The 24,680-nt window shown below is 44.3% G+C and overlaps 1 protein-coding gene across 2 annotated transcripts in view; it reads left to right on the top strand.

Moving 5' to 3' along the window:
- Positions 1–24,680, top strand: part of Rnf150 (ring finger protein 150) — a 226,823-nt gene that overhangs the window by 143,987 nt on the left and 58,156 nt on the right. For both annotated transcript variants that reach the window (XM_037206128.1, XM_028881791.2), the window contains exons 3-4: positions 7,039–7,110; positions 9,997–10,079. In XM_037206128.1, coding sequence (XP_037062023.1) covers positions 7,039–7,110; positions 9,997–10,079 — 155 coding nt within the window. The remainder of the gene's footprint in view (positions 1–7,038; positions 7,111–9,996; positions 10,080–24,680) is intronic.

Raw genomic sequence — 24,680 nt, 5'->3', positions numbered from 1 at the left:
CACTACCTGGCTCCATAATCACCATATGATGTATGATATATGTCTCAGAAGTTAAGTTTCCTGTGCCCTGGAGTCTGGGCCGTCTGTCCTGGCCCTGCCAGGTTGGGCTGTTATATCTTTCCTGAAAAAATGGTATTCTTTTCCTCTTCAAAGGAGGCATTATCTTTCATAATGCACAGAATAAGGCTTCAAAGAGAGTAATGAATCTATGATAGAATATTTCTCAGAATGGTTGGATGAAATATGTTCTTCCTACCTTTGCTACCAGAGTCCAAGGCCATAGGGAACCTGACTTTGGGTAGATTCGACATATCAGATCCAGCCACTCAGCCTGTCAGAATGGCTAAGATCATTAGCTGAAGACAGCTTACGCTGGAGAGGATGTGGAGCCAGGGGAACTCTCCTCCACTGCTGGTGGGAATGCAAGCTTGTACAACCACTTTGGAAATCAATATGGCACTTTCTTAGAAAATTGGGACTCAATCTCCCCCAACATCCAGCTATACCACTCCTGGGCATATACCCAAGGAATGCTCAATCATACCACAAGGGCACATGCTCAGCTATGTTCATAGAAGCATTGTTTGTAATAGCCAGAACCTGGAAACAACCTAGATGCCCTTCAACTGAAGAATGGATAAATAAAATGTGATACATATACACAATGGAATACTACTCAGCAGAGAAAAACAATGACATCATGAGGTTTGCAGGCAAATGGATGGATCTAGAAAAAATCATCCTGAGTGAGGTAACCCAGACTCAGAAAGACAAACATGGTATGTACTCACTCATAGGAGGATACTAGATGTAAAACAAAGATGATTAGACTGCTACTCACAACTCCAGGGAGGCTACCTAGAAAACAGGACCCCAAGAAAGACATGGGGATTGCCCAATGACAGAGAAATGGATGAGATCTACATGAACAACATGGATGTGAGTGGGGGTAAAGAAGGGCAAGGGTCGAGGGAAATAGAGCTTAGGGGAGCGGGAGATCCCAGCTGGATCAAGAACAGAGAGGGAGAACAAGGAATAAAAGACCATGATAAATGAAGACCACATGAGAATAGGAAGAAGCAAAGTGCTAGAGAGGCCCACAGAAATCCACAAAGATACCTCCACAATAGACTACTGGCAATGGTCGAGAGACAGCCCGAACTGACCTACTCTGGTAATAGGATGGCCAAACACCCTAATTGTCGAGTTAGAAACCCCATCCAATGACTGAGGGAACCAGATGCAGAGATCCACAGCCAGGCCCCAGGTGGAGCTCCAGGAGTCCAATTGGCGAGAAAGTGGAGGGTTTATATGAGTGAGAATTGTTGAGACCAAGGTTGGAAAAAGCACAGGGACAAATAGCCAAATGAATGGAAACACATGAACTATGAACCAATAGCTGAGGAGCCCCCAACTGAATCAGGCCCTCTGGATAAGTGAGACAGTTGATTAGCTTAATCTGTTTGGGAGACATCCAGGCAGTGAGACCTGGACCTGTCCTCAGTGCATGAGCTGGCTGTTTGGAACCTGGGGCTTATACAGGGACACTTAGCTCAGTCTGAGAGGAGGGGACTGGGACTGCCTGGACTGAATCTACCAGGTTGAACTCAATCCTCAGGAGAATCTTTGCCCTGGAGGAGATGGGAATGGGGGGTGGGCTGGGGGAAAGGCAGGGGGGGGCATGGCAGATCAAGGGAATCCATGACTGATATGTAAAATTAAAATAAATTATAAAATAAAAAAAAGGAAAGAAAAAAGAAAAAACAAAACAAGCCGGAGAGCAGCAGTCCGACTTCCTTGTCCTGGCTTCAAGGGTGTTGACCCACACACTCCAGGATTCTGGCGGCAGGGACAGGAAGCATAGGTGTTACACCATCTTAGTCAAATGGGGTTTGGTTGATCATGATCTCAGCACTGTTTCTCTGGGGAAGGTGAGGTCCTCACCACTCCAGGGGCAATTCAGTTCCCATTTGGAGATGAGTTCTTTGTTTTCAGCAGCAAGTGTTTTGTCCAAGGCTTACAGTTCTTAGCCACTTTAGGGAAATGACTAAAGACAGGCAGGCTCCAATCCCAGAGCCCAGAGCAGGAAGTTGGAAAGACTCACGAGCTATTATGTATGATGTCTCTGCAAATCTCAGTGGTTCACGGAGGAACAGGGTACTGTATGTAGTATTTGTTGGCATTTGCCTGTAAGAACACATACAGAAGCCTGGGACTAATGTTGGCATTTCCATCTCTGTTTCTCTCTACCTTAATTTCTGAGGCACAGTTTCCCACTGAGCCTGGATTTTGAATTTCAATCAGGCTGCCTGGCCAGGGATCCCTGCCTAGATCTCCCCATCCCCCACCCCACTCCACTCCCATTAGAGATGCGCTCACCACACCCAGCTTTTTCCCTGACTGCTGAGGATCCAGACTTAGGTCTTCAGGCTTGCTCAGCAAGCACTGCAATCACAAGCCGTCTTTCCAGCTCCAAATCCTAGTGGTCTCTTACCTCGGCATCTTTTTCTTAAAGGGAAAGGGCTACCAGCCGACCAGCTTCAGACGAGCACCTCTTAAATAATGAACGTACCTATGTGCAGACCGATCAGGAAGTGGCCCAAAAGTTTAAGATCCTAATGGTGCCAGAAATAAAATGAAGGCAGACATGCCTTGCTTTACCTCACTTTCAGTTAACCCCTAAGTGTCTGTCAAAACGGCCGCTCAGTTCCTGCCACAGCTTTGAGAACCATTTGATTTCTGGTAACTTCCAGGAGGGGAGGCCTAGAAGGCCTCATGTCTATGACTTCTCTGTGTTCTAGTTCACTATCTCCTGGGCTGTTAGTGCTGGGAACTTAGGAAGCCCGCCTTCTAAGTGACTGGACCCTTCAGGAAATCACTGTCCCCTCTGGACTGAGGTCATACAAACGCTAGACATGGAGCCTATCTTTCTAATTCCCTAACCACTGGCTGTCTTGTTAGTCATGATGCCGGATACCTCAACATCAGCTTGCTGATTGCACTTCACTATCTTTTTAAGAAAGGCAGCTTGCAATGCCTTTTATAGGGCATAGGAAGAGCCTTTTCTCTTAGGAAGAGAGAACAGGAATGAATGTCTTCAAACATGGGTCACGGTATAGCTCCTTAACTGTGTGCATAATATGTATATGACTCTGGGTTCACCGGGCAGTGGTGGCGCACGCCTTTAATCCCAGCACTAGGGAGGCAGAGCCAGGCGGATCTCTGTTAGTTCGAGGCCAGCCTGGGCTACCAAGTGAGTTCCAGGAAAGGCGCAAAGCTACACAGAGAAACCCTGTCTCAAAAAAATCAAAAAAAAAAAAAAAAAAAAAAAAAAAAAAACTATCCAATTTCGATGTAGATGTAGAGAAAAGTAAAGATAAATACACAACCAAAATTTAAAAGTATTTTTTCCTAACTTATCTTACAAGTTCATGTTTAAGGGCAAATGTCATTTGCTAAAATATTGACTTAAGTGAAATATAATTTTGAAAGCATGATTTTTAGCCCGATGTGGTGGTACATGGGCATATTCTCCAATCTCAGCATTCAGGAGGCTGATACAGGGTGATGGGAAATACTTGACCAACCTGGGTTCTCTAGGAAGACCCTAACACAGGAAACAAGATGGGAGGGGAGGAGGGAGGAGGGAGAGAGATTACTTCTGGTGTGCTGCATTGTAGTATAAGCTGCAGCAATCTTTTGAAAATACCATTGTCTACTCAATTTAAACTCTCTCACTCACTGGAAAATAAAAATTGAAGCTAGGTGGTGGTGGTGCACAACTTTAATCCCAGCACTCGGAAGGCAGAGGCAGAATCTCTGTGAGTTCGAAGACAACCTGGTCTACAGAGTAAGTTTCAGGACAGGCTCCAAAGCTACACAGAGAAACTGTCTCAAAAAAACAAAAAAGCAAACAAAAATTTAAGTGATTAAATTGAACACAATATTCTAAAATACCAACTAAACATAACTGCAACTTTTTCTGAACTTTAAAAAAGGAAGATAACTAACATTTCGTGGTACTGAAGAGATGGTTCAATAGTTAAGAGTACTGGCTGCACTTCCAGGGAACCAGAGGTAAATTTCCAGCACACACATGGCAGCTCACAATCATTTATAACTTTAGTTCCAGGGGATGTGATGTCCTCTTTCTGGCCTCTATGAGCACCAGGGACACACAGGCATGTTTATAGGCAAAGGGTTCATATGTATAAAAGAATTTAAGTAGTTTTTAAAAATAAAAATAAAGGAAAGATGTCCAACGTCTCTTTATCTGGGGTTCAGGTATCTTATTTTAAATGTAATGACCTGAAGACCTGTGACATTTGCTTCTGAGAACAAAATGACGTCAGTCTTTCCCTTTTTTCCAGCCCATGGTAGCTACTGGTCAAGACTGGAGGCTTCACCGGGCTGGTGAATCACCTTTACCACCTTACAGCACAGATCACTGCTCTCCAGCAGTTCTCAACCTGTGGGTCGTGACCCCCAGACCTTACCACAGGGGTCACGTGAGATATTTACATTACGATTCATAACAGTAGCAAAATCACAGTATGAAGCATCAGTGACAATAACTGTATGGTTGGAGGTCAGCACAAGGTGAGGAACTGAGTTAAAGGATCATGGCCTCAGGAAGGCTGAGATCCACTGCTCTTAGTTCCTTTGTAATTCCCCTTTCCTAGCTAAAGTTCTCCCATGCTTTAAAAAATCTACTGTTTGAGTGTTTTATTTACTTATCTTTTATGGAAATTCTTCTGGGTGATGAGCTACAGAGGGTAGGAGTTTGGAAGATTATAGTTCAGAGACATTTTTTCTAAAACCCAGATCGGCATTTGACAGAAAATACAATTAAAGATATGTGCTAGGCATGGTAGTACATGATTCCAGTCCTAACACTCAGGAAACTGAGTGGATTTTGAGTTCAATACCAACCCAGGCTATGTAGTAAGACCTTGTTGCAAAAAACAAAGGATGAAACAAAAATGTGTGTGTGTGTGTGTGTGTGTGTGTGTGTGTGTGTGTTGCCAATTAATGGCTGGAGGGCTAGACAAAATATCAATGAGGAAAATGAAATAACACAGAGAAAAGCTCACTTTCTACTTGCTTTTTTAAATAAAAGAAAAATGATTTATAAGGACTTGAGAGGTTTTGATTGGTTGGTCAGCAGGTTGATTGGCTAGTGGCTGGATGCCTGGTTGCAGGTTTGGACTGCTGTCCAGCTGTGTTGTGGTAGAGTTTCCCAAGCTCTGTAAACTGTAGTGCTTTCTGAAGAATCTACCTTTCTCGTGGGGCTGTAGGAAGGGTAAGGAAGTGTAACACTTCAGTGGTGCCGCGGACATTGTAGGCTTCACTGCTATGGTGGTTTGAATTCGATGTGTCCTTATTCTCCGGCATTTGGATAACTGGCCCCCAGTAGGTGGTGCTGTTAGGAGAGGCTTAGGGGATGTGGCCTTGTTGGGAGAACTATGTCAGCAGAGGTAAGCTCTGGAAGGTGAAAGCCTGGCACTATTCTTTGTGTGATCTCTGCTTCCTGTTCAGCCACCCTGCCTGCCACCTGCCAGGCATCCCCTCTTTGACGGTGATGGACTCTTATCCCTCTGGGACCATTAGCCCAAATAAACACTTCCTTCCATAGTTGCCTTGGTCACGGTGTTTCCTCACAGCCATAGGGAAGTAACTAAGACAGCTGGCATGTTCAGTATTCTTAGGAGAAAAGTATGGGGTGTAGCTGTACAGTGCTTGCTTAGCAAGCATGAGAGCCTAGATTCAATCCCCAGCACAAGGAAAAAAAGGCAATTCAAATTTTAAAAAATCATAACTCATAAAAGAAAACTGCACATTATTATTAATATCATCAAGATCTGAACAAAACCAATTTCCTACTAATTTGAATCCTTCAACTACATTTCACTGCTGCAGATGCATCTACTGCAGGCCAGATGCATACATGCTAAGAGAGTAAGGCAAACCATGCAGGAAATGCTTGCAAGCACACACAGAAATCCCGTTTTCCCTCAACAGATTAAGATTTGACTCCCACACCCTCTCCTCATTGCCTTGCCATTGAAGACTCATTAGGACAGCAGTTTTCCCTATGCAAAATTGGGGCACGATATATTCTTCCTTAACATGCGTAATAACGATTCTCCAAGTATGTGGTTTGCAATTATTTACTAACCTAAATGCTAAAATCTATGGGTGTGGGTGTGGGTGTGTGTTAAATGTGTTCATGTGGGTAAATGTGCACATTTATGTGTGTGTGAACACTCACATAACTCAAATGCATGTGGAAGCCAGAGGCAAATGGGCTTTTCTCTGTCGATCTTATCTTTATTTTTTGAGACAAAGGCTCTTCACTGAACCTGGCGCTTACTGATTGGCTAGATTGGTCAGAGTGCTCCAGGGATCAACCTGTCTCCACTATCCACTATCTCTGGGGTTACACACTTGAGGTGCCACAGCTGCTCTTCCTGGGGTCCTGGGACTCTGAGCTCAGATCCTCATGCTTCCATGGGAAAACCTTTACCTACTGAGCCGTCTCCTCCCTCTATGTACAGCACACTCAAATGCACACACAGGAAGACGGTGATTGAGCGTATACTGCAGGCTACATCAGTTGGTCTATATGAGCAAAGTGAGAGACACAAGCAAAAACAAGTTCTTGATGTGAGAAAGAGGGGCTGTTCACTCAAGTCACACACTAGCCAGCTACCTCAACAAGTTAGGAAACATTTTATTTTTGCTAGTTGCCAGTCTGTACAGATACACTGAAGCTAGGAAGTTTCTATTCCATACGTTAACTGTCATGTGAACCTGACACTAGGAACAAGGGCCTCTCTCCAACAGTGTTTTCATGACCCTGATTCCTAGAACCACTCTCTGCAAATGCCCAGGCCCTGTGTCCTCCACCCAGTGTCCTTAACATTCATGACATGTGTACGATTTCAGAGAGAGCTGCCCTGGCTTATGAAATGCCATAAGAATGTAAGAGAGGAATCACACATCTTTGTTGTTAACGAGCAGCTCTCTATTTTTCAGCGCCGTCTGGGAGATGCAGCAAAGAAAGCCATCAGCAAGCTCCAGGTCAGGACCATCAGGAAGGGCGACAAGGTGAGAAGCCCTTTTCCTTTTGGATGAGGACCTAGTCAAGGAAACTCTTGTCTTTTCTGACAGCCGAAGTAGAAGAGAGAGAAGGAAGGGAAGACAGATGTGAACCTGTCCTGTCTATGCGTATCTGGTGCTTAGAATGTTTTTATTAAAGACATCAAGTGTTTATAAAATTCATGCAGTTTGCTGGCAACCAAACATGGGAAATTTTTAAGTCAAGCGTGCAACAATAACCAAGTTGAACAGCCAGCATGAGTACCCATCAACAAATGAGTGAATAAAGGAAATGTGACGTGTATACACAGTGGAGAATTATTGAGACATTGAGAAGAATGAAATTACATCATCTGAAAGATAATAAATGGAGCAAGATACCACCATGTTAAGAAAATTAAGTTAGGTGTAGAAAGATGATATGCCACACTCTCTCTCATATGCAGAATCTAGAATTTACAAAAGCACTTATAAGTAGAAGGGTTCCTATTCGAGAAATATGAGACAAGCCGTGGAAAGGGTGGGGGATAGGAGACATTAGTGGGAAGTGGAAGAGTGTGATACGCATGCATGGAAATGTCATAGTGAAACCAGCATTGTGTACAATAAAGAAGGGCTTTAAAAGGTGTGCAAGAAGCCAGGTGTGGTACCTCACACCTTTAGTCCCAGCACTCAGGAAGCATAGACAGGTGGATTTCTGGGGGTTCCAATCCAGCCCAGTATACACAGTGAGTTTCTGATTAGCCAGGACTACATAGACCCTGTCTCAGAAAAGTACAAACTACAAAAAAAAACATTCCAAGTCTGGGTGAGATGAGAACACAAAGGTGTTACGTGAAACATGTGACAGAACTGGTCTTAAATTTAGGTTGAAACTGTCTGGCCATCAATACAAAAAGAAAAACAGGAAACAAAAGTTCAATATTTCAATCAGTATTTGCTTACCTTACTCCAAGTGATTCAGGAAACAAAAGCATAATAGTTACTCTTAGTATGACCCCATGGAAGTTTTTCCAAAAGTCCTTGGAAAGAAGGTGGGTTTATACCCTGAGTTGTGCTCTCCGCAGAAGTTTAGATATAAATGTGTAAATGATATTTAGCTCTTCTGAACTCTAGGGCTTAGAACTCTAAAGTCATTTCACCAGCCTCCTCCCTCACTATAGAAGAGTGACAAGAAGCCAAAGGCCATGAGCCACCTCCAGGAAGGATGAAGAGGAGTACAGCCCAAGCCTACAGGCTCTAAAGTTGCCCCAATGTCCAGTCTTTTAGAACAGTGGGCTACAGTACAGCATATGGACTTAGCATCCCCTGGAGACTTGGTACTGAATTGACCTTCACATGCACATCAGGTGTTGTCGCTGTCTGAACAATTGATTCTTCTAGCACTTTAAATGATATGAAAATGCTTTTGAGATTAACAAGAGAACATTGATTTAAAATGATAGCCAGGAGCGTGGGAAGACAGCTCATTAGGTAAAATGCTTGCCCTAACTGAGTTTGAGCCCCAACACTCACAGAAAAGGCAAATGTGGTGACACTTGCTTGTGGAGACAGACACTGGAGGATTCCTGGGGTGCAGGGGGGTGCGGGGGGGCGCCATCTCAATAACAATAATAGTAAGAATGGTGGTGGTGGTGGAAGTGGTGGTGGTGGTGGAAGTGGTGGTGGTGGAGGTGGTGGTGGTGGTGGTGGAGGTGGTGGGGTGGTGGTGGTGGAGGTGGTGGTGGTGGTGGTGGAGGTGGTGGTGGTGGAGGTGGTGGTGGTGGTGGTGGAGGTGGTGGTGGTGGAGGTGGTGGTGGTGGTGGTGGAGGTGGTGGTGATGGTGGTGGTGGTGGTGGAGGTGGTGGTGGTGGTGGAGGTGGTGGAGGTGGTGGTGGAGGTGGTGGTGGTGGTGGGGTGGTGGTGGTGGTGGTGGAGGTGGTGGTGGTGGTGGTGGAGTGGTGGAGGTGGTGGAGGTGGTGGTGGAGGTGGTGGAGGTGGTGGTGGTGATGGTGGTGGTGGAGGTGGTGGTGGTGGTAGTGATGGTGGTGGAGGTGGCAGTGGTGATGGTGGTGGTGGTGGAGGAGGAGGTGGTGGAGGTGGAGGTGGTGGAGGTGGAGGTGGTGGTGGTGGTGGTGGTGGTGGTGGGTTGGGGTGGTGGAGGTGGAGGTGGTGGTGTGGTGGTGGTGGTGGTGGTGGTGGTGGAGTGGAGGTGGTGGAGGTGAGGTGGAGGTGGTGGTGGTGGTGTGGTGATGGTGGTGGTGGTGGGGTGGTGGTGGTGGAGGTGGAGGTGGAGGAGGGGAGGTGGTGGTGGTGGTGGTGGTGGTGGTGGTGGTGGTGGAGGGGTGGTGGTGGTGGTGGTGGTGGTGGTGGTGGTGGTGAGAACAGCTCTGACACACACACAGGTGCCCTCACATGAACACACACAAAAACTAAATTTAGAAGTGGCATTTATTTTCATCAGTATCTTTCCCCCTCAACTAGAGAGTAATAAGTGCCAGCATGATAGCATAAGGAAACCATGAGGGGCTTCTTTTAGGTTTGCATACAGAAAAAAATCGAAACTCCATTTGTATTTACTCCTAATACACACTTTAGATTCCAGAGGACTGAGTATATTATAAATCTTTCATATGAACATCATTCCTCAGTCTTGGGACTTTGTGTCACCTATAATTGTCATTTACAACACTTTAGAAATGCCACATGGGAATGGAGTTTCCCTCACAAAAGCCCTCTGCGTGGAAACAGCAGGTGAAGTTCGGGAGGGTGGGAGCTAAGCCAGTTGGTGGATTATTGATTAAGAAATCGGTAACACTGCTGAGAGGCTGGCTCCGGGCAAGCTCACCTTTGGTTTATGACAGTGTTTGCTCAGGACAGATGCTGAAGTCGGCTCTTCTGATTCTTCTGTTGCAGGAAACAGAGTCTGATTTTGATAACTGTGCTGTCTGCATCGAAGGGTACAAGCCCAATGATGTGGTGAGGATCCTGCCCTGCCGGTGAGTGGAGGGGCTGCCTGCTCCTGCACAGAGGGGCAGAGTCCTTGTGCAGGCATCGCAAACAAGCAAACGCTCCGACTTTTGTAACTTTGGTCCTGGAAAACATGCAGCCGCACCGAAGTAGAAGTCTTTTTTACCACCCACCCCCAACCCATTGAATGAAAGGCAGACCTGACAAGACAGAATGAATGCATGCTGTATGTGAGAGAGGCAGTGCCTTGGATAGCTCGGTAATGCTCAGAATCACTTCTGGCCTTTACCAGTGCTTTTTAAACTAAAATAGCAACTCTAAAAAAGGTGCTGTGAATGATCAGAGCACACTAAGCAATCTGAATATGGCCAGCAGTAAGTAGGGAGCTAGGGGCAGGCTCCATTTCCCTTGCATTTTACCAATGGGAAGAGAGTGGGTCAAGTTCCCACATAATTCTAGAATCTCAAGGAACATTCTAGCATGCAGACTTGAGGCCATGTCCCCAAAGGATGCTCCAATCACTTTAACTTTTCTCCCTAAGTACAAGTCACTGTTACCGTGTCTGACATTTTCTTTGAACATCCTAATTAAATCAAGTAAGTGAGGGTTGCATAAGAGCCATAGCCTTCATTGAAGTCCCTTTTTAGTTGTCTCTATGCAAATGTCCTAAAAATAAAAATATAATTGCCTCAATGAAAAGTACTTCATGTAAAGAAGATGGCTTGAAAAGGTCTTGAGTTTAAAAGCATATTAAGCAGAAAGGGTGTAACACAAAGACATCCACGATCTGTTACTTTCCCCAAACAATACGAATTTTAAAACTATTTGTTAGAAATAGAAATGGAATAAAATAGCATTGGGGGATTGGTTTAATAATTTCAAGATGATGAAGAAGTGATCAAAAAATAAATAAAAAGACTAGATGCTAGCTAGAACTCAGCATCTCTCAAGAGGTCTTTCTTGAAATGCTCACAGCAATTGGCCATTAGAAATTTGGGAGTAGGAATTCTATCCACCCAAAGAGCCAGCAAGTGTGATTCAATTGTCTCACCTTTACACATGTCCACCTGCCCCTAAAGTGGAGTCACAGATGGGGTCACGTAGACACTTAGCAGTTTCCTGTGTATGACCACACTCACTCTGAGTACCTTTTTGATGCATTTATTTACGTATTTGGGGGAGGCACACAAGCCAGAGCATGAGCGTAGAAGTGAGAGGGTAGTCTGTGGGAGCAGCTCCCTCCTTCTCTCATGTGGGTCCTGGGAATGGAATCCAGGTCATCAGGCTGGGGGGCAAGCACCTTACCCTCGGAGCTGTTCCACTGACCTGTAATTCCACTCTTTCTAGACATCACACAATGCACATGCAGTGACTTCCAGAAGCCTTGCTGGAAACAGCAGTGTGCAGGCAACAAGGATCCCTCTGACCACATCTTGTCTTGAGGGTTTAAAGCTTCAGCATTAGAAACACCCAGGTGTTTCTCTTTCTCCTCTCCTCACGGTTCCTACTAATGGATACGCACAGCCAATTAAACATCTGCTTTCTTCTGACACTCCATTGTAATGAACAAGATCTGTTTTCAAAAATTACATGTACCATCTCGTTAGCTCTTTGGCTCATACTGTATAAAAAGTAATTTACTCATCTAAAGCTTTATCATAACTAAATTTTGTGGATCTACATGAAATTGCTGGAGAATTGAAACTGCATAATCATAGTGTGATTTCCCATAGCCTGCTTCAGTGTTCACTAATGACAAGTTACATTTCTTTAGCAATATTCAGTTTTTCTTAGTAATGCAGATCTTTTTTATAACATGGTTATTTGTAAATATTAATCAAGAAAATTTGTATTTTATTGCATATCACGAAAAAAACTTTTGGAAGCTTAACTCTGTTGATGGTAACCTCACTCTGGGCTGCTCAGTTTGGTCTCAGGTTCCTCCTTTTCTATATGATTGCTTGTTTCCAAGCTCACACACTCATTTCAGTAATAATATTTGTGTTAATTCTCTGACAGTTTAATATATGCATACAACTTACTTTGATCATAGTCGCCTCTCACCCCTCCCCCAACTCCTCCAGGATCCATCTCACTCCTTCTCAACTTCATGTACTTTTTCTTTTTCCTTTTTCTTCATAACTCACCAAGTCCAAGTTACACTGTCCATATATTCGTGAGTGTGGGACTATCCACAGTTGACCTACTAAGGACCAAATCTTTAAAGAAAACTGACTCTCCTTTCCCCAGAAGCCAGCTGTCCAAAGCTCCTTATTTAGAGGTGGTACTCCTGAGCCCCTACCATCCGTGTGGAATGGTGACTGGCTTGATCTTGTGCTGTCTTGTACGGGCAATGGCTGCTGGGATTCATGGGTTCAATGGTCCTGTGTCCTTTCTTCTCTGACCACTGCCTCTTACAGTCTTTCCCCTCTTGTCCCATGATGACCCCCAAGTCTTGGGAGGAGGGGGGTCACACACTGGTTCTTTACTCTCTATTGCTATTTTCTTATTGTAGATCCTGCTTTACAGATGGATCTACAATATGAGAGGACACACCAAGCATTACCCATCATGAGTTATAGTTAATTACTGTTCAATCTTACACTAATCACACATATGCACTCTCTGAATATCCCATGTGTCTTTTCCATGCTGGTTTCAAAATTAAGGTACTTTTATGTCTGCTGCTGGCTTCTTGCAGGCAGCGTGCACTAACAGATGTTATCAAACAGATGCAGGCAGTGTGCACTAACAGATGTTATCAAACAGATGCAGGCAGTGTGCACTAACAGGTGTTACCAAACAGATGCAGTAGCATTTGCTTCTCTGCTCAATCACTCCCCCTGGGGTGTTATTAAATCTTCACTCCTGTGAGCATCATAGACTTTCTTTCCTAGTATGTCCAGGCTGATTCATCCTTGGAATTGATGATATCTCCTTGGGGTAAACATTATTTCAAAAATTATCCCAATGAATAATATGTCTCTTCTTTAATCTTATATTCTGTGGCCTCATAATCCCTGAGTACTGTACACATCTCCACTGTTTGGGTTCCTCTCCCATGTATGCACTGACACCATGATGGTTTCAAAGTTGTTCTATTGTTTCCTCACTCTGCGAACTCTACACAAATTACATCAAATGAGCAAAGCCTTCCTTTCTCATCTGTCAGCATGGTAATTATTAAAGTGAAGTCATATACATTCACTCCAGCCCTTCCTGTCTCCTCTCTCTTTCTTCATCCAAACCTTCCCTAACACATGGACACAAGGCTTCATTGATGTGAGTCTGGACCTGTGCCACAGTGTGAGGGAAAGACACGAAGTGGCATGCACAGCCAGTTGGTGACAGGATGTTCTAACTCTTGTGACTTGGATTTGATCACAGTTTACCACTAAGGTATTTTCCAGGTAACATGGATTTTGCTATGTCTTGCACATATCAAGACAGGCACGTTGTTGTGTTTGGGGGTGGGCTTGTGACTTGGACTAGAGCTTGTGGTGATTTCTAGCCACAGAACATATCTTCCTGAAACATCATGCTGATCTTTACTGTCTTCTCCTGTCCAGAGAACAGGTAATGCTCTCCTCTTAACCTACAGCTTCCCTGCTTGTTTTTCAGTGGTTATTCCTTTCAGCCTACATCAAGTGCAAAGACACAGTCTCAAGGGGAATGTGGACTCCTTAGGCAGGTCAGAAGCCCACATTTGCTGTATGTAAAAGGCAAACAATACGTTTTCCTTACTTGTGTCCCTGTGAAATTCTTTCCTATCTATAATTTATCAAGGGAATATTGTTCCTTTAACCTGACAGACTCCTCCACAGCTGGGACAACTTCAAGAGACCCTGGTAATGAGCTTCGTAGTACATGAGGAACTCTTTTGGAACAACAAATATCTTATAGTAGGGACAGTAAGAGTACCACACGTGGGATGATAAGTGGTGTGACCTCATGGAAAACAGAAATTTCAGTGGGTAATCAGGACACAGCATGATATGGGTATCCATAAAGACAAATATCTACAAATACAAGGTGCTAATACCAGGCACAATGATTGAGAAAGGCTTTGCAATCAATCAATAGATTAATAAATAAACAGGAGGAGGAGAAAAAGGAAGGAAGCATCTCTTTGGTTTATTTTTTCTTTTTAAACATTTGTTTTATTATATTTTATGTGTATGAGTGTTTTGCCTGCATGTATGTCTGTATACCACATTCATGCAGTGCCCACTGAAGCCAGAAGGAGGCGACAGATCCCCTGGAATAAGAGTCAAGGACAGTTGTTAGCCCCACGTGGGTGCTGGAAACCAAACCTGGGCCCTCTGCAAGAGCAGACAGGTGCTCTTACACTAATCCTCTCTTCAGCCCCGATATCTCTTCATCCTTTTAAGTCATGTTTGACTTATCTCATATACTCTCGTTACAGAAGTGTTTTCAGGATGAAATATTTAAAGATCTGCTCACCCCCTCAGCAGGTAACCACCACTGTCCTTTTCCTGTTTCTTCCCTTTGCTCTCTTACCTCCGTTTTTGCAAGTTTGAAGTATTGTTGTCAACATCGCTCCATATCCTGTTCTTCCTGACCATTGTAAGAACTTTCCAGAAAGAACACTAAGTTATTTGTGGCTTGTTTTGACCTTCCTTTGGACTCCGAAGCAATAACGAGACGTTATCAAGCTCTTGCTTACATAAATCACCCAAAAACCTTGAGGTGCCAAGGTCTCTGGAGAAAGAGACTTCATTTCAAAAGTCTGTCGTGGCGCAGCCAGAATTTTCCACTGAGGTAAACCATGAATGCACCTCATTTCCTTGAGCTTAATCTTAGTAATTCACTGGGGAAGATGGTCACATCATCTTCCACCCCCACAGAAGATGCCGAAAAGCAGTTTCTCATACATGGATGTTCTCATCTATAGAGACGATGTGACCCACTGGCTTTTTAATCATCAGCGTCTGATTACTAAGTAAAACCCTCTAAAACTCAAGTTGGTATCTTTGGGAAGTGTTCTCCGATTTTCACCTCTTCCCCAAATAACTTTCTGTAGCTATAGTTTGCAAACAATTTACCAAAGCATAGGTGCCTGCTTCCCAGGGTGTTGAATGATGGCCATGTCTGCATTTCTTTGCATTTAAAACAAACATGTTGTGCCTCTTCACTCAAATTTAAATGAAAACTGAAGCACTTTCCATGCTATCCATCTATCATTGTCCCCCAAGGACCAGCTTTCAAGGGTGGAGTTTCTCTTTGGGGAGGAAGGACTTGACCAGAGTTGGTTTATCTTTTAAGTCTTTTATTCACTCTTTCAGCTCTGAAACACTCACCCACCTGGGTCATGTGGACAAAGACCCTTTTCGGTAGATAACTGATTCTGCATGTTCCTCTTCTCTCCATCCTGGGCTGTGCTTCGGCTTGGCTTTCTGTATCAGTTCAAGAGTCTCTTGGTGTTGTCCGACATAGGGTGTATCACACCATTTCCTTTTTTGTGATTTAAGATTTGATGTGTAAGTTAAAACTTTTACAAACACTAGAATGTGACTAACAGCATTAGTGTTCAATGAAATGACATGGAGATTTAATACAATGGTATTCCACATGTAGAGTCAAGATGTGTGATCTCAGCATTCCACAAGTAGATGTAGGAGGATCAAGGCCATCAGACTACACTGTGAGCTTGGATGGTGGCCAGGGATACATAAGACACTATCTCAAATATGTTTCAAGGTCTAAACCACAATAAATGGTTCAGGAAATGCATAGTAGTTAAGGAACAAAGGAAGTTCGTATGTATAAGTGGGGTGATCGATATCCTAACTTTCCAAAAAGATTAATTACTAAGCCTGATAGAATCTGTAGGGGATAGGTCAGGAGACATGAAATGGGGGATTTTTTGAGGGTTCATGAAAAGTCAAAACCTAAATTTGATGGTCCAGTTTCAGCAGAATCTTTGGTGTTCTCTTGTTTACATACCACGGGTCTGCAATAGACAAGATGCTCATAAATTACCCTGTCCACTAGCTAGTCAGACAACCACCAGCATTTCTTTCTCAATTTGTGTAACTAATGCATATTTTTAACATAGGAATGTTTGCTGCCCTGCCTCCCACTTCAATATCCCAGTAACTCCTGTCCCCAAGGAGAGGTAGCAATTTTCTCTTCACAGGGTAGGAGCTCCAGGACACACATTGAGCACAAAGTATGTGAGAAAGAGGAGACAAGTCTATCTGTAAAGCTTCCTGAATGAGCAGGTGTCCTGTGAATCAAAGATTGACCTTCCAGAGCCTATAGCCCAAATACCCTAATATTGAATTAATAAGATTTACTGAGCTCCTGTGGGAGAAAACATAGTACCTACACCAAAGGTCCTCCTGAACTTTGGGGCAGACAAGCCTCCTACAAGGTTGTCCAGTGTATCTCAAATGTTTGTGTATTTTCAGTGGCTGCTTCCAACCAAGTTTTCCTGGGCTTTATAACCCACCCACTCAGGATCAGAATCAGATCCAAAAACTGACATAAAAGCCAGATGGGAATAGTGGCCTACCTGTGATCCCAGCCTTTGGAAGGCAGAGACTAGATCCCTAGAGTAAGCTGGCTAGCTGCACTAAGATCAGCAAGCTCTGAGTTAGAGTGAGAGACCCACCTCAATGAATAAGAAAGCAATTGAGAAAGACGTCCAATGTCAGACTTCAGCCTCCATGAACACACACTCCCACATGAGCCCACACACAGAGACGTCTACATGCATGCACACCAGATTACATACAATAAATAAACACAGAACAGAGCCCACCCACTGTGCTCTCCAGACTCTTACGCTGTTGTTCATGCCATGAATCCCAAATGACACTAAAAGATAAAATCAAATTAGATGCTGTCATTCATGCATAGACTCCTCTTTGAGGGCAGGAGGGGACTGTCATTTGTGCTACCTAGCAGGCACAACAGGAGCATAATAAATACTCTAACATGAAAATGTATAGCATGATATAAAAAAGGAACATCCTTTTAATATTGAAAATTCGAAGAATCACAATAGAATGATTCGAGCATTCAAAACAGATCTACCCTTAACATTTTAAACCCATGGGCAAGTCTTACTGTAAGATGAGTCAATGCTAACAAAAGTCCATAAGGACAGGAAAGCCAATCCTTGCAAGCAAAGGAATGTTACAAAATGCTGTGATGCAGCTGAGATTCTGGTTACAGGCCTGTAACTCATAAAGTAGGAAACAAAAGAGCATTTTCCAGCAGGGCAGAAACAGCCTGACCTGAGTTTACCCCTCCCTCTCCCTCCCTCCTCCTTCCCTCCCTCCCTCATGCATATCCCTGGTCGGGGACAGATATTTTCTATGTCGCTTTGTTTGGGAATACATCGTGGCTCGGACTGTAGAAATGACTCAGCGGTTAAGAGTGCATCCTGCTCCTGCAGAGGACCCGAGATCAGTTCCTGACACCCATGTTTGGCAGCTCACAAACTTCTGCAAGCCCAGCTCTAGGAGTATCCATAGCATCTGGCTTCCAAGGAAACCTGCGCTCACTCGTGTGCACACACCCTCCCCCAACACACACACATGCATACATATAATTAAAATCAAATCTTTAAAGATTGATAGTTATTGGCCAAATCCATCAGATTTGACTTATTCGATCATGCCCTTGTTATACAAATTAGATTGTACAACATTCTGTTTATGGTTATTTATTTATAGATACTGGATTGTTTATATTTACTCCTTTATTGGTTGTGGCTAGGGCGGGGACCACATGTGTGTGCACTGGCATTCATGTGGCGCTCAGAGGACACAACTTGTGGTAACCCATCCTCTCTTTCTCCCATCTGACCAGCCCAGATGTGTTCTTGCTTTGTTTTTGGTTTTGTTTTGTTTTGTTTTTTAAAAAATAACTTTCAAGGGTTCCATGGCTCACTTGGAAAATTGTTGAAAATAGAGAAAAATATTTAAAAACTAACAAAAGCTATAACCTCACTCTTGGCACTAACAGTACTGGGTGTAATTAATTCATTGCACCTTACGTGCATATTTTAAATACTATGTAGTCAACAATTGATATAGTTGTAATTCTAATTTCTCAGTTACCATTAAAAGGTAAACCCTTCCTTGTGATTTTAGAAATTACTTAAAAATAGTTAGGTGATAGTGTAAGTGTCCACTCTTTGAATTAATTTAAGTCCAATTACTCAGTACCTAATTTGCTTCCAACACTTCATCATTCTGGAATCAGTGTTTGAGGTCCTAAATTTAGTCATAGGATACACTCTTCAAAGTTGACTGCCTGGTCCAATGTGATGTTGAAGTATCTTGAGAAGTTTTCTCAAATTGCTTTCTTGGAAGATAGTAATGATGGACAACTCACTAGCAGCGTGGGGGAGGGAGTGTTTTCGTCAGTGCCAGCTGGGCCCATGAAGTCACACTTTATAAAGCATCTCTCTCCTCTGATAGTCAAATATTAAGGTAATTTTAATTCCTGCTTTGCTTTATTTCTCTGTGATATTACTCTTCACTAATACAATTTTATAACTTAAATAAGTTGATGTTGGTTGGACCATGTTTCCTAGCTTGAAATGTTAGACCAGAAAGGGACCTGTGACCTAAAATTGATAAACATGATAACTAGTTCTAACATTTTTTTATTTGAGGTAAATCATGTTTTTTTCCACCTGAATACATTTTATTTTTATGATGTTTTTTGATTAGTGGGATTTTAAAAGTTACTTTATAAAATTTGTGTGTTCTAACGGTTGGAGAGATGGCTAAGCAGGTAAAGCGTTTGTCTCATGAAAACCTAAGATAGGATCCCCAGAACCACGTCAAAATAAGTAAAAAGCCAGACATTGTAGTGTATCCCCACTGGGAAGGGCAGAGGCAAGAGTGCATTCCAGGAGCTCATCCAGTCCAGGCAGGTTCAGTGGGAAACCATGTCTCAAATACAAATATTTAAATGTGTACCCAAAGACAAAGACTGCCTGTGTTCAGAAGGAGAATTTACAAGAATGACTGGACCATGCTTGTTCATACTGTCAAATATGAAAACAACTGTACCTCTAACTTTAGGAAAATCATCTAACAAATTGGGGCACATCTGTTCAATGGGACTCTACTTAGCAATCAACGGGAGCTGCTGATGTTCAGTGAGGTACAGACAAATTGGAGAAACATTATTTTGAGCACAAGATACCTCAGGAAAAATACCTACTTTATAAGTCTGTATGCATGAAGTTAATTACAAGGAAAACTGGCCCCTGGGGACAGAGGTCAGAATGGCGGTTGTGTGCTGACTGTGAACAGGAAGGGACTTGCTGGAGTGACAGAGTGATGTGACTCTTTATCGGGGTGTCACACACATAACAGGCTCACACCTGAAGACCATCATGTGTGTGTAAAAGCTGTGACTTCTTTTACGCTACAACTTCACTTAAAGCAAAGGAACCAATACCATGGCTATCACATGCACTTGACACACTGGTCGAAATCGCATTACACTCAAGTAGAAAGTCTGCTGATGGTGTTTTTTAACCATTTTTCTCTGACCACTTCAGATTTTCTGTGCACAGCCTCAGTAGGAGCCAATGACAACATACCACTTAATGAAGGGGTTCAAGGAAAGAAACGTGGAGAAAAGTGGCCAGGCTGGGAGACGTTGGTGTGCTTGTTTGCGTGGTCATCGATAAGACCAAAGGCTAACTTAGGGCTGAGGTCCTGCACTGTAGTGACCCCGTTAAATGTGGCATTCAAGTGTCCCGGTCCCTCATCACATGAATCAACTAGACACAGGATGAGTGCCAACCAGCCATTCCAGCCAAGTAATGTAATTAGAGCAGGTCAAGCTCTAAGGACAGAGCCTTCCTCTAGCTCAAAGTGAGGGCCGCGCACTTCCGTCCTAGCCGGCGTTCTCAGAGTACCGGTGTCTTCCACTGGAATTTAAAGTTAGCCTTGAGGAGATCCAGTCTAGCATTGCTTTGCTTTCAGTTTTGTTGGGTTTTCTCCAGTGCTACCTAAACCCCATGGGAGAGAGAGCTGGGTGAAATAAATAGCTGATTCTCAGAAGAGTTTAACTCTGAGAAGCGTTCTGCAGTTTGCCTGTCACTTGGGCATTATTGTCTAATTTGTGTCACACAGGAGTCTGTGACACACACAGGGCAAGTGCCAAGGTGACCTCTGGGTTCCACTAAAAGAAAACTCGAACTCAGAGGGTGATCACCCAGAACCTAGGTGGGTTTTCTGTCCCAAGCCCGAGCTCCTTCCATTGCGCTCCTGGCTGTGAGCATGACGCCTCCTCTAATTCAGTCCTGCTCTGTGCAGGGGTGCTAAAAAATCACCTTTGCTCTGACTAAAATATATCCGCCTCCGATACCCAACTCTCTCTAAGCCACACATCTAAGACCCACAGAAACCAAAGGAAACCTGCCCAGCTTCAGGATCTTGCTCTCTCTCCCTCCTTCCTCTTAATGTATCCCTTTCTCCATCTTTCTTCCTCCTTCCTCTTTCTTCCTCTTTCTCATCATCCTTCTCTTTCTTCCTTTGTCTCTTCCTCGCTCACTTCTCCTCCTCCCTCTCTCCTTCCTCCTCCCCCATTTCTCTCTCTACCTTCCCTCCTTCCCTCCGTCTCTCTTCATGCCTCCTCTCCCCTTTCTCCACCTCTCCTATGCCTGATCCACCCTTCCTCCATCAATGGAAACCACTCTCCAGTTGTCTTGGTAACACAGAATAATCACGTTCACAACCTCCAAAACATAGTAACCACTCGTTCTGGACACTAGTTATTCTCTCCCTGTTAGTTTCCTTTCAGTGGCATTTGTTCTGTTCACCTAAGCTGACTAAGGTGACCTGTGACGTGGAGTAACTCTCCCTTGGTCTCACCATTTCTCATAGCCGGATTCTGACCACTGTGAAGCTCTGGACCAGTGGGATGGAGTTGTTGGTAGAAGGAGACAGGAATACATTTACCTGGCTTGATCAATGAGAAGCATCTGAGCGGTAAATAGGTCCGCCCCTCCTCCCATGTAGAAGCCTAGAAGAATGAAGCAAATGGCTGGAGGAGACAGTGGTGGTGAGTGGCTCACATGAGGAAGGAGGGAAGGTATGGTGCAAGTCTGTGGTTTTCTCCTCACAGTCTCTTGCTTACTGCTCAGCCCATGCACCCTACTCACAATGCTGACCCGGCCCGTCTTTTCTAACTGTACTTTCCATGTTAGAGTACAAAATATTCTACAGTTCGACGCACCTACATTTCCCATGCATATCTAACACCGCCTCTTTACCCTGACCCCAACAAATTCCTTCTCCTTGGAATTCTTTCTTCCTGTCTCTACCCTTCAAGTCCCCCTACTCTTTAGGCTATACAAGAGACCCTATGATACCTCATAAGTTCATAAATTCCTCACAATGTAACAGCCCCCCTCTCTGAGCTCCATGGCAATTTTACCTATGCCTACTAATGACACCGCACACATGACTTAATAGTTCATATCACTTACTCACTGAACACTTGCCATGTAAAAAAAAAAAAAAGCATGTAATCAACCATTCCTTTTTCTACTTTACTCGTCAAGATAGGAGAGACTGGGCTTTGCCTCACTAACAAAGAAGTCTCCTCTCCATAGCTTACTACAGCCACAATTTCTCACTCACACTTCACTGTTTTCCAGGGGCTCTGCTAACACAGCACAGTCCTGCTGTCTACATTTGCAAATGACAGGTCAATAATAAAGTAATGATGTGATTATTATCATTTTCCTCTCCATAACTATTTGGCCAGTATCAGTCATGTACCTGTAGCTGCACTAAGATAGCATATGACTTTCCCCTGAGACCAAAGAAGGCCATTTGACACACTAGAAGGACATTGTTAAGGTGCCAAGACTCTTGGTGTTATCCTTATTCTACAGGGGTTCAGAGAGAATAAGCACTTGAATCAAGAGCACAAAGCTATCCTAGGAAATGATAGAAACGTGGCCCTCCATACCCCTGTCACCAGTGATGAGAGCAGTGGAGAGCCAGGTCTGAGCACAGGGTTTGCTGTGGCTCTGATGCTCACTGGAGGCTCCACTTCAATGTGCCTCAGCTTCCTTCTCCAGAGATCACCAACAGTTTTCACCTCACAGAATGGCAGTGAATCGATTAGGTGTGTGCATGCCTAGACTACAGTAAGTGGTAGGCATCGTCGGCAGCACAAATTCACTTAAACTTCATTCTCACTTCATTGACAACTTTGGAAACGCCATCCGGACGCTCCAAAGGGACATTTTGGCTAGCCGTAGAGCACTGGCTATCACTGTAAAGGAGCTGATGTCACCCCAGAGAGTGGGATTCTAAGGCACTCATAGTTTTTATTATGCGTGTCACTAAAGAGGGTGGAGCGGCTTGCACTGGTGCCCAAAGCACACAAATCTTTCTTTTTAAAATTCATTTTACTTTATGTGCGTGGGTGTTTTGTCTACCTATGTCTGTGCACTACATGTGTACCTAATGCCCACAGAGGCCAGAAGAGGGCACTGGATCCCCTAGAACTGGAGGTACAGAAGGTTGCGAGTTACCATGCGGGTGCTGAGACTAGAACGTGGGTCCTGTGGAAGAGCAGTCAGTGCTCTCACCTGCAGAGCCCTCTCTCCAAACCACAGAATCTCCACCCTAACTGCAGGGTGACGACGACGACGACGACGACGACGACAACGGTGTCAAGGAGTGTGTAAAAGCACACGAGGAGGAAAAAAGAGAGCGGCATCTCTTCCCGGGGGAGGAAGACACATCTTCTAATTGGGCAGAAGTCACACAGGGAGTGGGCGTGGAACAGGAAGCACTGGGTGTGGGAATGAGTGGGATCTGGTTTATCAGGACTGCTAAGAACGGTGAGGACTTACCTCCTCACATCTCAGGAGCACTGTGTGGCTCTGCATCCTCACTGTCCTCGTTCCTTTTCTGATGCTGTGATAAATTACCACCTGGCTTACAGTCCTGGGATAACGTAATTCATAATGATGGGGATGCTGCGGCAGCAGGAGGCAGACTAGCCTGCTGCAGCCACGCCCAGAGCAGAGAGAATGGAGATTAATGAGATTATTGGTAATTTACACTTAAGGAGTGCTAGCACTCATGTTTTGTTGTGCTTGGCTGGCTGGAGTTAGTTTTATCTTAAAATCTTTATATGTAGCACAAGGCTGGCTTTGAACTCATGATTCTTCTGCCTTGGCTTCCTAATTACTGAGCTTACAGATGTGTGCTATAACAACATAAAGCATTCTCTCTCTCTCATTCTCTCTCTCTCATTCTCTCTCTCTCTCTTTCTCTCTCTTTCTCTCTCATACACACACACACACGCGCGCGCGCGCTCGCACAGACACACACACACACACACACACACACACACACACACACACACACCACCACCACCTTGAGAGAGGGAGATTGACTCACTTGCAAACCCCATTCCCGTAAGATAAAGTGTTACCAATTATAACCGAGTCTTGGAGAGCTAGGAAAACTTGCCTAAGAGTGAAAAGACAGAAAAGCTCCAGCCCAGGAGTGTGGCCCTTCGGTGGTTTCCCTCTGTGCCTAAGATGAAACTGCAAGGGACATGTGGTGCTTCCATGAAGGGAGAGACCTTGTCTTAGTCGTCTTTGTAGCCAGTTCCAGCACAGAACAGAATGGAAGGAGGGAGTGACGTCACGAGCGCTCTATTTTCAGAAGATAAATCTGGCTCAGTGAGTAGGATGGAGAGAAGAGGAAGACCTGTCAGCAGGGAGAGCATGTGGATGCCATGCAGTAATGAGCAAAAATCACGAGACGATCGATGGGGAGCCACAGGAGAGAGAGACAGATACAGAGACACACACAGAGAGAGAAAGAGAGACAGAGACACACAGAGAGAGAAAGAGAGAGACAGAGACACGGAGAGAAAGAGACAGAGAGAGACAGAGACATAGATACTCAGAGACACAGAGAGACAGAGACATAAAGACTCAGAGACACAGAGAGACAGAGAGAAAGTGAAAGAGAGACAGAGAGACTCAGAGACACAGAGAGAAAGAGGCACAGAGAGAGACAGAGACACACACAGAGAGAGAGACTGAGACATACAGAGAGAGAAAGAGACAGAGAGACTGAGACACACAGAGAGAGAAAGAGACAGAGAGACAGAAAGAGAAAGAGACACAGAGAGAGATGGAGAAAGAGACAGAGACAGACACAGAGACAGAGAGAGAGAAAAAGACAGACACAGACACCGACAGAGAGAAGGAGATAGAAAGGGACAGAGAGAGAGGAAAAGAAAAGGAGCAAATAGAAGAGCGAGTGGGAGCTGACAGTTACGTGCAGGTGGAGAGGAGCACCAGGTCCTTTGATGAATAAATGCACACCACACAGCAAGTGTTTCCTGATCGTCAGCTCTGCCAGAAACTGTTAGAAATACTGAGGGTGCTGTGATGAAGGAGGAGAGAGCTTTGCTGTCGTTGAACCCGTCCACTCATTGAAAGATGTGCTGGGGAAGGGTCTGCAGAGAAGAGGGACCCATGGGAGATACACAGAGGTCAAAGGCAGGAAGAGGAACTGGGTGGGAGCATACAGAGAGAAGAGATAGAAGGAGAGATTGCAGGGGTCTGGATTGCTTGAGGGTAGAGC

This window comes from Peromyscus leucopus, chromosome 5 (genome assembly GCF_004664715.2).
Source record: "Peromyscus leucopus breed LL Stock chromosome 5, UCI_PerLeu_2.1, whole genome shotgun sequence".
Classification (NCBI taxonomy): domain Eukaryota; kingdom Metazoa; phylum Chordata; class Mammalia; order Rodentia; family Cricetidae; genus Peromyscus; species Peromyscus leucopus.
The sequence above is the reverse complement of the archived record's forward strand: the minus strand, read 5'-3'. Positions and strand labels throughout refer to the sequence as shown.